This window comes from Pipistrellus kuhlii, unplaced genomic scaffold (assembly GCF_014108245.1).
Source record: "Pipistrellus kuhlii isolate mPipKuh1 unplaced genomic scaffold, mPipKuh1.p scaffold_m20_p_10, whole genome shotgun sequence".
In the NCBI taxonomy this organism is placed as follows: domain Eukaryota; kingdom Metazoa; phylum Chordata; class Mammalia; order Chiroptera; family Vespertilionidae; genus Pipistrellus; species Pipistrellus kuhlii.
In genome coordinates this window covers 35,110,140-35,124,753 of record NW_023425405.1, presented here as the reverse complement: position 1 = coordinate 35,124,753, position 14,614 = coordinate 35,110,140, and the positions used below count along the sequence as shown (strand labels likewise).

Genomic DNA, 14,614 nt, shown 5'->3' with positions numbered 1-14,614 from the left:
TGTTTGCATGATGTTAATTAAAAAGATATTCTCTGTCCACATCCCCTGCCTGCCCCCAAAGATCTTTTATAATCTGGTAAGTCAATAAATAAAATTGTTTGAAACTCTACAAATATATTTAAATTTCAAATTGTCACATTTAAGGGTAAGGACTCAATTTTAGCCAACATTTTTCAAGATATAAACTTCTTAAGCAATCAATTACTATTTTAATACAATTATAAATAAAGTACTAATAAGTGCACATATTTTACTTTTACTTTCTTCATATTGAATTCTTCAAAAGCTTTATATGGGCATTGGTGACTCTACATAAAAACTGCAGGGACATCTGGCACCTTAGAACTCTTAGGGCAATCTTAGGGAACTCTTAGGGCACCTTAGGGCAATCAGGCTGGGAACAGTCAGTAGGCAGCTTCTAGCTCTATCCCAGGTTATTGCCCACATATCTTGTTATGTTACTAATGGTTCTACTGATGAATTTAAATATTCTCATCATGACATATAAAGATGGGATTCACTAGCATTTCTACAATGTGTAAAATAAATGTATTCTGTGTTGTGAAAGTAAAATTGCCACTTAATAAGGTGATATTTCTTATTACTGTGTGAAGTTCCATAAATAGTTTTTTAAAAAAATCTATGGGCTTTCGGGTCTCAAGGATATATCTCACGCCTTCTTTTCCCTTCCTATGTGTTTTTTAAATTCAGTCTGGCTATTTATTAAGAAAAACCTGTGTTGAACTCTTTGTATAAGCTGGGTCTTATAATAGATGTTGGAAAATAAAAATGAATAATACATACTTGGCTTTCTTCCATAGCTCACAAGCTAGTATCCATAACTGTACGCCAGAAGTAAACACATTTAACACAGCAAGAATAACAATCACATTTTTCCTAAGTCGGCTCCTTAGTATCAGGAGCAGAGCACAGGCAGTCTGCTTCCAGCACTGTTAGTTCCATACCTTGGGGCCAGGTTGTCCTTTTCCAGGTGCTCCCTCTGGGCCTCTTGTTCCTGGAAGCCCCGCTTCTCCCTGGAGAGAAGGATACTGATGTCTTAGATGACCCTTCATAGACAGAATGTATCAGCCCACCTTGTCTCTTCTCATGGCCAGTAGCTTCTCTGCTGAGACCCTCCAAAGCAGGCCAGACCTTAACTCTACTCTCAAATTAATTTGGAAACTTACCACCTTGAATAAATTAATATCAAACTCCAGGTTAGCTCAGAGCAGTTTGAAATACCATGAAAAGGACCAATTTATTTGCCAATTTATTTATTTATTTATGTATTTATTTATTGGGGGGGGCTTATCATTCACATTTGGTGGTTTGTAGTTGTTGTTTGTTTTTTTGTTTGTTTTTTTTAAAGAAAACAAGAAAGACCTTCAGCCTTTCCATCTGCTGTTTTTCACCGCTTACGTATTTTGAAAAATGAGTATTTCACATGTCCACTCAAAGTACTCAATGGCCTTACTTCCTGAATACATTTACAGATGCTCCTTCTAGAGGGGGGGAAAAAGTGTTTTCTCTAAGTTTAAATTAAAGTGCTTTCTAGGAATTCCAGAAAGACTATGTCACTAGAGAATGTCATGTCCAAAACACTGAGAGAAGGCAGGTGTGAAACACTGCTTACCTTTTGGCTTGTTGCTCTCTTTCTCTCTTAGAGTAAGTGGACAAGGAAATTTAGACTTGTGGGTTGTTGTTGGTTTTTTTTTTTAAGACTAAGTTTGTCCTGGATGGTTTAACTTGAGGTCCTGCAAACCGAGGTATAGTGTGGCTCAGTAGTTTTTACCTTGGGGAGTATGGAAACATAGTTACCTTCTTCCCTGCAGCTCCATCTTCCCCTGGAATGCCTGGCTGTCCTGGGAGCCCTATTGAGCCTGGCGCCCCCTGGTGGATAAGCAAAGATTTTATTTCCCAGAAGTTCATGTTATCATGCACCCCCATTTTGCAGTACTTGCAATTAGATATAGCTTATAGTGTCTGAGAAAAGCCTCTAAGCTGAGAAATCTAAATAGTAATTACTAGTAATCAAACTATTTGACCTTGGACAAATTATTTAACCTCTCTGGATCTCAGTTTTGGATTATGTTGTTTGTTATGGGTTGAATTGATCCCAAAAAAAGATACATTGAAGTCCTAACCCGTGGTACTTGTGAATATGACCTTTTCCAGAAATAGGGTCTTTCGCCAAACCGGTTTGGCTCAATGGATAGAGCGTCAGCTTGGGGACTGAAGGGTCCCGGGTTCGATTCCAGTCAAGGGCATGTACCTTGGTTGCGAGCATATCCCCAGTAGGGGGTGTGCAAGAGGCAGCTGATCGATGACTCTCTCATTGATGTTTCTAACTCTGTATCTCTCTCCCTTCCTCTCTGTACAAAATCAATAAAATATATTAAACAAAAAAAAGAGAATGAAATAGGGTCTTTCCGGATGCAGTCAAGTTAAGATGAGGTCATTAGAGTGGGCCCTAATCCAGTATGACTGGTGTTCTTATAAAAAGAGGAAAACACCATATGAAGATAGACACATAGAGAGAATACCGTGTGGCAACAGAGGCAAAGATTAGAGTGATGTAGCTGCAAGCCAAGGAATGCCAGAATTGGTCACTACAAGCTAAGAAGCAGCAAAGAAGGATTCTTTCCTACAGGTTTTGAAGGAGGCATGGCCCTGCACACACTTTGATTTTTCTATTTATTGTCCCCAGAACTATGAGACAATAAATTCCTATTGTATTAAGCCACACAGTTTGTGGTACTTCATTACAGCAATCCTGAGAAATGAATATAAAAGTGACATGAAAAAACTGGGGACTTAATATCACTTCTAGCTCTAATGCTCAACAATTCTACTTGCTTTCAAGTTAACTTATGATTAAGAATAAGTTCTTTAATATATTCAGAGAAAATACATGCTTCCTTCAAAAAGTATAAAATTGTCCTTATTGCATTTATTACAAGCAAAATATATTAAAGATAATTGAGAGGAATCTCAACTAAACCAAGCTTAAAAAGCTACTGAAAAAAGTACAGTGAAATTATTCTATGATTGGGAATTCGTGTATGTGGACATCCAACTGAAGGCATTCTTCTATGCCATGTTATGTAAGGCACTTAAGTCTCCAAAAATGTGATGTCTATGGAGGTCTTGGAACCAATACCCTCACAGATACCAAGGGACAACTTGCTTTAGGGGAAGTCAAAAGTTGTTGGAGGGAATCTACACCCTTATGTTCCACATTATTCAAGGATCACCTAAATTAAAAAAAACATGCAAGTTGAGATAAGAGGTAAAAGCAAGGGAAACAAATAGCTTGTTGACATATAAAATTACTGGGTAACAGAAGTGGGCTGGACACACGTTAGATTTATGAAATGGATTGCTTACGAAACAATAAAACAAAGGAAGGGAAGTAGCCTTTAGTGAAATCCTAACTACTAGATGCTTTGTTTTATAATATGGTGGACGATAAAGTTCTAAAGCAGTGATCAGCAAACAGAGGCTCGCGAGCCACATGCAGCTCTTTGGCCCTTTGAGTGTGACTCTTCCACAAAATACCACAGCCTGGGTGAGTCTGTTTTAAAGACATGGCATTAGAAAAAGTTTAAGTTTAAGAAAATTGGCTCTGAAAAGAATTTTCAGTCGTACTGTTGATATTTGGCTCTGTTGACTAATGAGTTTGCCGACCACTGTTCTAAAGAACCACTCCGTGCTAAAATAGAGCCTGTGGTGCTAATAAATGAATAAGCAAATAAGTAAACAAGTAGTAGTCATTAAAATAGACCAATTTTTGTTTTTCTTTAACAATAAGCATTATACTGAGCATCAGACCCTTTTCTAAATAAACACTCTATACTGGAAAAGGGGACAGTTAGATGACACATGCATGATCTGTGTTTCATTTGGATATAAATGAAACTTTGCATAATATCACATAAATCATCTAAATGCTTCTGAGCAGCATGGTGAACTCACCTTTGGACCTGGTACTCCAATCCCCACTGGTCCTCTAGGGCCTGGAGGTCCTATCTGGCCTACTTCTCCCTAATAAGGAAAAAGTATTTGACCAAGGCAGCAAAATAAAAATAACATATTCCTTCTTTGATCTCCTAAGAGTTGTCTTATATCAACAAAATAAGAGAACACTGAGCTTCATGTGCTCAATTCATATATATACTTCACCCCACCACATTTGGAATGTAAAATGATCTGGCTTAAAGTATAGGCTATGTAACATACTCAAAATTGATTGTAAGGACCCCGCCCCCCTCCCCCACAATAAAGAGTCCCTGGAAATGGTAGTTATATTCTAGAACAACTAAAATTGACACATGAGAAATCAAGATGACCGATGATCAAAAGCAGTATCATAACCAGAGAGAACCACCTGCGCTTCCGATGATGTGCCCAGAATCAGGCATCTCAAGGACAGTAACAGCAGTCTATTAAGCTGCTTCTCACATGGGCATCGCTAAGGAGTGGGCTTGAAGGTGAGACTTCTCAGAGAAGTATTTTATTTATTTAACAATGATTAATGATTTTTTTGAAGCAGTGTTAAGGACAGCTAATTAGAAATAGGTGTCATCCCTCTCCCCAAGGGATAAATAATAGTTCTACTGTAATTTAGGAGATAATCTGATTTCTGTTTATAGAAAATGTTTATTTGTTGGGTCATTTCTGACTCCATATCTTTAAGAAAATGTTTCAGCAGTTGGACCTACTGTGGAAGTGCCGGTGAGATTAAAAATGAGTCAGTCCAAAGAGGCATGTAGCCACAAGTAGTTCCTACGGATATTACTGCTTGAGATGCTAGAATAGTAAAAGTAACAAAGAAAACAATAAATGAAGATTGTTTAAATAAAGCTTCTAAGAGCACAAGGAATATATATTAAATTGTCTACACCACTAGGATTATCAGTTAGATTTCATATTAAGTAGAGATCTCTGATTTTTAAGTTCATTTCATCTACAGTCTTCCAAATGCCTGATCACTGCCCAGAAAACAGCCAGTATATTTATAGACATATGGAACTCCTTTATCGTTGAGAAAGTTACCTTGGAACCAGGTGAGCCCTGTCCTGGGGGTCCTTGAGGACCAGGGGGACCAATAGGGCCTTGGATTCCCTTTAAAATAAAAAATTTAATAGTATTAGAGAAATTAAGAAGAAATGTGAATAAAAGTTTCCAATCCTCTAAAGTGAGTTTAGTTCATGTCCCATAATGAATTACTAATAGTCAATATTAGTTGAATGGGATAGCAGAGGCTGTTAGTGGAATCATGAAATGCATTCTTCCCTTCTCTCATGGTAAGAGAAATTTCAGCTGGCCCACATGGCTGCCTGGAATAAAGACCACATTTCCCAGTCCCCATAGCAGCCAGATGTTGCCATGTGACTGGGTTCTGGCCAATGGAATGGGAATGGAAGTGATGTGTAATTTCCAGTCCCTGCTAAAGGTAGAAGTATGCCTCCTTCTCCCCTACACACACTTTCCAGTGGATGAAGTGAAGACAGGTGTTTTTCCTGTAGAGAAAGAAAGCGCACCCTCAGAAGGACAGAGGGACAATAATGAAGAAGCCTGAGTTCCTAATGAGCAGAGCCACCACTCCAGCTTGAAGTTCTAAAGAAGAGAAATAATGCTTCATCTTGTTAACCCATTTCACACCTCAGTCATATGCTAGCAAGCCAGCTGTACCATGGTATATATCAAGATGTTAAGATGAAGGTTTGACCTAGGACAGTGGTTGGCAAACTGAGGCTTGCGAGCCACATGCAGCTCTTTGGCCACTTGAGTGTGGCTCTTCCACAAAACACCCCTTGCTGGCGCACACATATAGTACAATTGAAACTCCGTGGCCCATGCGCAGAAGTCGGTTTTCGGCCTGGGACAGTCTATTTTGAAGAAGTGGTATTAGAACCTGCTGACCACTGACCTAGGTTGTAAGAAGCGATAGGCAGCAGACACTAAACTGATGCATGTTCAAACATTTGACTCTTACCCATGTTGTAAGTGAGGACAACACTAAAAGGGGGAAGGAGACAGCATTTAAAAGTTCTTTGGAGAAAGAAGTCATAACATTTTTTCTTTGAAGAAGATGTGAGGGGTTTAAGTTGCTTTGTTTGGAACCCCATTCTAGAAAGGGAACTTCAATAAAACCACTTGAAGATCTTGATATTTTTTTAAACAAACAAAAAAAGGTGACTCATGTCTAAGAAAGCTAAAGTGGACTGTGACAGCCCAGAAAGAGCTGGTGTGGGATCAGCTTGAGCATCAGGGCTTGTGCAAAGGCCACGTGAGTTTTTTCTGTGACCAGAGTCCTGTCCAAGAGGGTCTGGAAGAGTAATGGAACTCCAACAGAAAAAGTCAGCATAGAGTAAACCTCTAGAAGAGCAGAGGTTGATGGGAGAAATCGCTGGAGGAAGAGAGTCCTTTATCCATGTCCTAGGAGGGGCAAAGGCAGGGGCCAGTGCCTGATCCCCACAAGAAAGAGTGTCAAAATCAAAATCTGCCAAGACCAGAGGACCCAAAGCCATTTGACAATGGAGCAGTCAAGACAATTTCTGTACTCATCCTCTCCTCCAGGCTTGACTCAGCCGGGAGGGAGGAGAGGCCCAGACCTTCCCATGGACCACAGGTTCTCCATGCAGCTCATACCAGATGGGGAAAGATTGGAAGGAAGATTTATACATTGACAAGACAGTTTTCATTATACAATTAAAACTGATTTGTAACTTAGAGTGACCCTAAAACTTTCTATTAACTTAAAAGTGATAAGACAAGTCTATAATCTGGTGATCATTTCTTTCTGTGCTACACCAAAGAAAAATCTTCCCCTAATGAAAAAAAAAAGTTTAAAGGGATGATGAGAGAGAAAACTAAGATTTTTGTTTTGCTTGCACCCCACAAACCACAACAGGGCATATAATGGTTACAGAAATATTATTTTATTGCAAATTTTTTGTCCTTTTTCTATCTATATCATACAACTGCTTGCTTATTTTAAAAAGTACAATTAGTATTCCCTTTCTCTGGTTGATGAAGATGAAAAAGTTTAAACAATTTAAGAAAGCCAAGTTTTAAAATATTGAGCTTTTATAAGAAGGAATTCTTCACTTTTTCAGTAGTCCACACATCGCATGCAATGGGAAAAGGAACCCAACATTTCCAGGGGATGTGCCTATATGTGCATACACATGTATATATGGTTATTTAGATTCTACTCTATTTTATAAAAGATTTGATATTGTCAAGTCTGCAAATGTTTAATCAAAATCTGCAGGGATATTTTATGCTAGTTGCTAGAAATGGAAACAGAAGCTCCCTCATAAACAGATGAATGGGAAAATTCATTTCTATAAGAAAAAGAGAAAGATCTAATAATTACAGGAATTCAATGGATAAACATGTTAAATTATGGATAAGAAGAAGAATGAATAACTGCATGAATTAAGGTTAAATTCAAGTAGAGTTTAGATTGCTTGTCTTCAAAGGATAAACAAATTTGTTTCTTGCTCAGAGCAATTTTCCAATAGCACATTCTATTCCGTCACCTACCCAGTAGGGCTCAGCTCCATGTGGATCTGTCTACCTTTAAAATTGTTTTCTCTTGGAAAAGAACAGAAGGGGATGAGAAAACCAAAGAGGTCGAGGAGGTCTGAGGGCTTTTTTAAGATAAAGGAAAACAACCTCCAGGAAGAACCAATATTAAAGGCAACAGGAAGCTGCAGGTGGGAGGTCCAGAACTCCCAGGCCATCTGGAAAGACTTAGCTTTCTTTGAACCTCATTTTTCAGCCTGATGGTGGTGACTCAGCACCAGGAGCACCACGAGACCCAGGATGCGGCAGCACAGTCCAGCCACTTTATTTGTTAGAAGGTAAACAAATAAACTACAAAGCTGGAGAATGCCTGGTCACATAGTCAACTCCGATGTAGGCAAAATGTACAGCTCTTCATTATTTTCTAAACATTTATTTACGGACTTATCTTGGCTTCTCTTGCACCTTAACACTCCTAATGTACTACACTAGGACCTCTACCGAGGAAAAGGAAATGGAAAAAGAAGTAAGTCCAATTTTGCTGTTGCTTGGATTAGCAACAATAAACATACATACTCAATAATTAAAGACAGTTAGAAATAACTCAGTTAATGTCAGCAAGAAACTTTGGAATTGTCTCATTTTAAAAATTCTTTTCTTCTCCCACTATCCTAGATAAAAGAAGTACTATTCATTCTCTAGGCAGTAGAATAATTCAAACCTTAACTCTAAATTTTAACCAAACTGATCTGCAGCCTTCTTCTCCTTCTTCTTCTTCTTCTTCTTCTTCTTCTTCTTCTTCTTCTTCTTCTTCTTCTTCTTCTTCTTCTTCTTTTAGCAGAAGGGTATTCAGCATAAATTTGGGTATATTGGTTACTTAATTAAATGAGATAATGTAGGTAAAAGTGTATGGTCAACAAGAACCTTAGATAGGACAGATATATTATCTTCATATTATTCAGATCTAACAAGATTATCCAGCTTTCCTAGTGGATTTGGTCAGAAGTTTTTGGAAGCAATTTTAGTCATGAATGGAAAGACAAGCTAAGAGATCTTTTCTTTCTTCTCACTAACAGAGGCCAACTGTCATTTATAAACTCTGTGGCTTGTGCCCCTTAAAATCAAGTAGCTACCTCTGATTCTGAACTTTGTTTTAAATTTAACCTTTTTTTCAGATTGGTTCATGGCTAGGGGGTGGAAGTACTATAGTACTAGCATTGGGAGAGAGTGCGATTTAATCACTCATAAAGCTGCAAGGAAGATGGGGTTGGGAGAGAATAAACACACAAAGCAACAGGTAAATAAACTATTGCTCCTAAGGGATACTGAAAATACAAACTATTACCCCAAAACTCTTATCCTATTAATTCGGTTTTAAGGTTAAAGGTTACAGCATCAAGAAATTCACTATTTCTTAAGTTTTGGAAGTTCTACTAAATAAGAACTTACAAACAAGCTTATCCTTCCCTATATTCCCTTTAGATGTGAATTTTATTGCAATTTAACTATCAGGTACATTCATTGGCGTTTGCAGGACTGGCCTTCGACAAACTCCAGCATTGGGCTAGGGAAGGGCAAAAGCATTGTTTACCTGTTCCCCTTGACTCCCAATTCCGGGAATGCCCATTGGTCCTTGGGGTCCCACGGGTCCCAAGTCCCCCTGTAGAGAAAACAAATCAGAAATATTATAATAAAATGAAACTTCATTCTTTCATATTTTCATACTTTGGAATTATGTTGGATTAAAATATATTTTTATATCCTTAAAAAAGTTCAACATGGAAAGTTAGCAAACTCCTTTTAAACAGTTTAGTTCAAATTTGCCAAAATAGTTAATTATGTTTTACTCTTTAGTCTGAATTGGTGAGAATTTGCACCAGTTTATATTTATCAGTCTTTTTTTTTTTTCTCACAAGAATCAAAAGTTCCTGAATGGTTATTATACTGACACAAGCACTATCTGTTAGGCTCATAACAGAAATATTTAAAAGTATAAAATTCATAGAGTTCAAGGAACACAGGATCTGAGAAATAAATTGAAGCAAAATATTGTAAATTTCTCTAAATACCTTTTCCCGCCTAATCTTATTAAAATGCATTTTGAAAATTAAGAAATTTTCTAAGTTAAATGCAACAAAATTAAAGAACCTTACCTCTCCCCTCCATGAAATAAATTTGGGCAACAAAATAAATGTTATCATTAAGAAGAATATCATTCATCCATCCTTTGTATCTTTCAACAAATATTTTATGTGTGAGGGCATAATAAGGTCTCTTTCATGACTAATGAATACTGCTTGGGTAGTGTGAAAGCCATAGATGACATATAAATGAAAAGGTATATTTGTGTTCTAATAATACTTTATTTACAAAAACAGGGAGCCAGCTCCACATTTAACTAGCAATGCTGGGCTAAATAAATATATATTTTATGAACAAAAGTACATCACTAGATTAAACTGTATATAATATTACAAAATCTGATGAACCTGTCACTAAAACATGCCCTGGGATATGCTTCTCAGTATTTCACTCTGTATTGATCCAAGTCTAAATAAGTATGCTGGAAAGAAAATGTAATGGAGTTCAGTTCTAATTCAGAACTGCATTATTCTGATTCATAACTCAGTTGCTTGTCATGTAGCAGGCATTGTGTTGAATGCCTTTCATTCTGAAGGTAGGCATCCCCATTTTCCTGAAGAGGTTAAGTACACACCATTCAGCAGCAAGATTCAAGTCTACTCTCTCTGACTATAAAATCTAACTCATAACCACTATTCTGCAAATATTCAGTATACCCAAAAGAAAGACCCTCTTTGTGCATTGTGATATACACTTAAATACCTATATCAAAACTACTTCCTTGTTTTGTACCAATTTATATATTTGAGAGCACTTAACATAGAGGCATTTATCTTATCATTTGAAACAGAGGCACCAAGTCTCTGAATCTAATATATATAAAAGAATAGAAAAGGAAGAAAGAGTGGAGATAAAAGGAAGACGGTTTGATATGGTAAGAGAATAGCAGATGATGGCTTTGCAATTACTCTGTGATAATGTCCTGATATTTCCATGTGTTTTCTTTGCATGAGCTCCAGGTGTAAAATTAAAAATGCAATGTCAATAAAACCTAAGAAAGTTAATTTAATGAACTCATAAAAAATTAGTATCCTATTGTACTTAATTTTCACTGCTCCAAAGGAAGAAAGAACATCTTATATATTTTTAGAGTATTTTAGAGTTGAAGTTACAACCAAGAATTGTACTGTATCTAAAATCTGTATACTAACTCACTATTTCCCACTACCTCTGCTATTTAGACACAGATTTACAGAAGAGATGGCTACCGGTAGTAAATAAAAGAAATAAGTACTTCAGCCGAAACCAGTTTGGCTCACTGGTAGAGCTTCGGTCTGCGGACTGAAAGGTCCCAGGTTCGATTCCGGTCCAGGGCATGTACATTGGTTGCGGGCACATCCCTGGTAGGGGGTGTGCAAGAGGCAGCTGGTCGATGTTTCTCTCTCATCGACGTTTCTAGCTCTCTATCCCTCTCTCCTCCTCTCTGTAAAAAATCAATAAAATATATAAAAAAAGAAAAAGAAAAAGAAATAAGTACATCAAGATTAAAACACACTTAAGATAATCTTGAATATCAATCATTATTCTAATATAATATATAATATAATAATATGATTAGAGGTTGACATATATGGTAAATGACTCCAAATTGACATGAGGTCTCTGTTTCTTGTGTATTTTTATATCTCCCATCCTCTGGCATCATCCCTTCCCACTAGAATTTAGGGCCTTATCAGCCTCCAGTAGCTTCTATCACTGGCCTCACCCCTACTTCTAATCTGGATATAATTTGTAGCTATTTTAAAGAAAACAAGGAACTAGTGAGAAAGAAGGCAATGGCAGGTAGGCTGTAGTGTTGAGCATAACTTTCCAGAACACCAGTGTCAGACATGGCCATTCTGTGTGGTGAAGCAAAACCTTTCCATAGTCCTGTCTGAGCACAGACAGAAACAAAAATAAACAATGTCAAATTCCTCAAAAGGGGTCAAACATTCTCCTATACTGACTAAAATGAGTAGCTGCTACTTCTTTACCAGTTGCAGTAGCCTGGCTCCATCTTTCTCTCCTAGTTAAGATTCGTTAAAATGCCCAAACTTAAAATTACCCCCACTTCCTGAGAGCTTCCAGCTCAGAGCCAAGCCATACTTCCTTAGACACTAACCCAAGCCACCTAATATATGAGCCCAAATTCTATGAAAAGAAACCTCTCATCTTACTGAGTTGTGATCAGTTCCCATGGTATGTGTCCTCTTTCACAGCAGTCAATAAACCTAAATTTGTTCAATTATAGGTGGGTTCCTATTGGTCCTTGCTGGAGGACATCAATGCTAGTTTTCTTAAATGAGTTATCTTCTTTCATACTCCTTTTAAGGTAATATTTTTTAGTGGATGCCTAAGGGTGAATATTGCTTCTGTAATGAGGTCAAGTCATGTTTCAACAGCTATTTTCTTTACGAAGTAGAGGTCTATTCTGCTAATGTTTAGCTTCAAAGCTGCTTGGCTGACGACAGGGATACTGGAAGTCAGAACCCAAATAAATGGGACATTACTATAAACATATAATATGGGAATTTCCAGATAATAATTCATCTCCACAATAATATATCTTGCATATACTTGATTTACAACTAAGTTGACACCTGTGTGATGTGGTTGTCAGGTTGTATACAGTTCATTTAATGAAAAATTTTAAAAATAATTTTACTGGCATGTCTTCCATCCCATATCCTATATATGTTACCTTGTCCCCTTTGATTGACAGGCCTTGTAGTCCTTGTGGGCCAATTGGACCTTCAGAACCTTTTTCACCCTGAAAATATATGAGAGAGACATCAGGGCACTAATAAAACAGTTAAAGCATTCAAAGCAACCAAATTTACAGCTCACTGAAAATGGGTAATTCTGACGCCAAGATTTGTAACTTGCAAAAAAAATTAGTCTTAACTCTTATATAGGAAGTACTCTGTCCAACCAGAACACATATGAAGTATCGCTAACGTTGGAAAAGAGCTCTATTCCCCAAATAGTCAGAAATATCTGGGGATGAGGACCTAATCAGTCACAGAGTACAACGCACTGAGTCAGTCCTCCGTCTCCTCAACAATGCTGCAACTATGCCTGTTACACAATGGAAATGTGTCCCTCACATTAGTATATGAACTAGTACTGGCTATGGTTATTTATTAAATGTCATATCAGAATTTATACACATTCATTGAAAATTTAGTTTTAAGATAATTAATGTAAAATCTTCTTGGATTTAATCACATGACCTATGTAATATCAATGAAGTCATCACACTGCATTGGTATGAAAAATGAACCATATAAGCAATAAAAAATAGTATTCATCTGATGAATTTATATGAATTGTGAGTAAAATCAAAGGACATTTGCAAAAAAATGTAGAAAACAGGAAAATATCCTTTGTGTCTTTAGTATTCAATGGTATAATCACTTAAGCCCTACATCATAGGAAGCAGCCCCAAGTAGCACATATAGAAAATTCCCTTTGGTCCTGCTGATTGAAGAATAAAGTAGTCTGAAAAGTGGGTTCTTCTGGCCATTTCCATAGTACCTAATTGCATACAGCTGATCCTACAACAATACTGAATATGGTGAGTTATTTGTTTGATGAGATAGAGGGCAATGCACTGTGTGGGTTACTATGAGCAAGACTGTATCTTTATATCATGCAGTTGAACTTGTCACTAAGACAGTGCCCTCCTGTATGCTTCTTAGTGTTTCACATATTTATTTCTCATTTATTTCTTTACTAGATATAAATTACTATTGCCAATAATTTAGGTCTCTCAGGCTGGCCTCTGGGGATTGGGCCGAAACCAGCTCTCCAACATCCTCTGAGAGGTCCCAGATTGTGACAGGGTGGTTCTCAGATCATGCACCTCAGAATCAGGCTTCCTCCTCTCTGGTTCTGGGTATGTCACCTGAGAACCACAGCTGCCAAGTCACCACAGCTTGGCAGCTCCTGTGTTGAGCATCTTCTCCCTGATGGTCAGCACGTGTCATAGCTACTGGCCAGTCACTTGGGCTTTTATATATAAAGATAGTAAAAAAAAAAAAAAAAAAAAAAAAAAAAAAAAAAAAAAAAAAAAAAAAAAAAAGACAAAACAGATTATAAAAAGAAGTAATTCTGGCTATTTAAATTTTCCAGGTTGTTTGGGCTACTCATATATAAAAATTTACTATATATAATTCAACAAATCATGTATTATAAATTATTTTGAAATGTAGTTCTAAATTGCCCGCCTCTATATCTAATAATGACAATTTGGTTAGTCAAGGGCATTACTGAAGTCCCCTTTATCTAACATATCATTTTCATTTATTATGACAAGTTAAATGTGTTAGTTAAAAGGGGCCTCTCTGAAAATTCAACTCAAAACTTAGTATGAATTACTTGTTGTAGCTAATTATTCTCACTCTAACTGAGATGTGGTTTCCTCAAAGGTCATTGAATATTGATCATGTCAGGAGAGGCTAAGAATGAGTTGTAGTTTTAGAGTGTGCAGCTATACTAAGAAGTTCAAAACTTAGGGACCTGACTGAATACCATGGAAGGTCTTAGTCACATAGAAAAGAGCGTGTATTTCTCTGTGGGCAGTGTGTGTATGCATGCACATGTGCTTGGGGGAAATGCTTTAGAAAAGAAGGAAAAATACTTCAAAATTTGTCCTTACTCACTCTGAAATTTTGTTAATGTTGCCCAAAGTATTTGGAAAATAATTTCCCATGTGGCTTTTGGCAAAGGTGCCATAGATTTTGAGTAAACAGCCTAGACAAGGGATCAGCAAACTGAAGCCCAATGGCCAACTCCAGCTCTCTGCCTGTGTTTTGTAAAATATAGCTTTACTGGAACCCGGTCACACTCATTCATTTAAACTACATTGTTTATGGCTGCCTGCATGCTACAACAGCAGAGTTAAGCAGTTGCAACAGATACCATATGGTTCACAAAGCCTAAAACATTCACTGCC

The 14,614-nt window shown here is 37.1% G+C and overlaps 1 protein-coding gene across 3 annotated transcripts in view; it reads right to left on the bottom strand.

Annotated features, from left to right (window-relative positions):
- COL28A1 (collagen type XXVIII alpha 1 chain) overlaps nt 1–14,614 on the bottom strand; it is a 142,977-nt gene that overhangs the window by 73,260 nt on the left and 55,103 nt on the right. For all 3 annotated transcript variants that reach the window (XM_045578408.1, XM_036429347.2, XM_036429346.2), the window contains 6 exons: nt 12,359–12,427; nt 9,128–9,196; nt 5,056–5,124; nt 3,976–4,044; nt 1,819–1,890; nt 966–1,034 (listed from right to left, as the gene is read on the bottom strand). In XM_045578408.1, the coding sequence (XP_045434364.1) occupies nt 966–1,034; nt 1,819–1,890; nt 3,976–4,044; nt 5,056–5,124; nt 9,128–9,196; nt 12,359–12,427 (417 nt within the window). The remainder of the gene's footprint in view (nt 1–965; nt 1,035–1,818; nt 1,891–3,975; nt 4,045–5,055; nt 5,125–9,127; nt 9,197–12,358; nt 12,428–14,614) is intronic.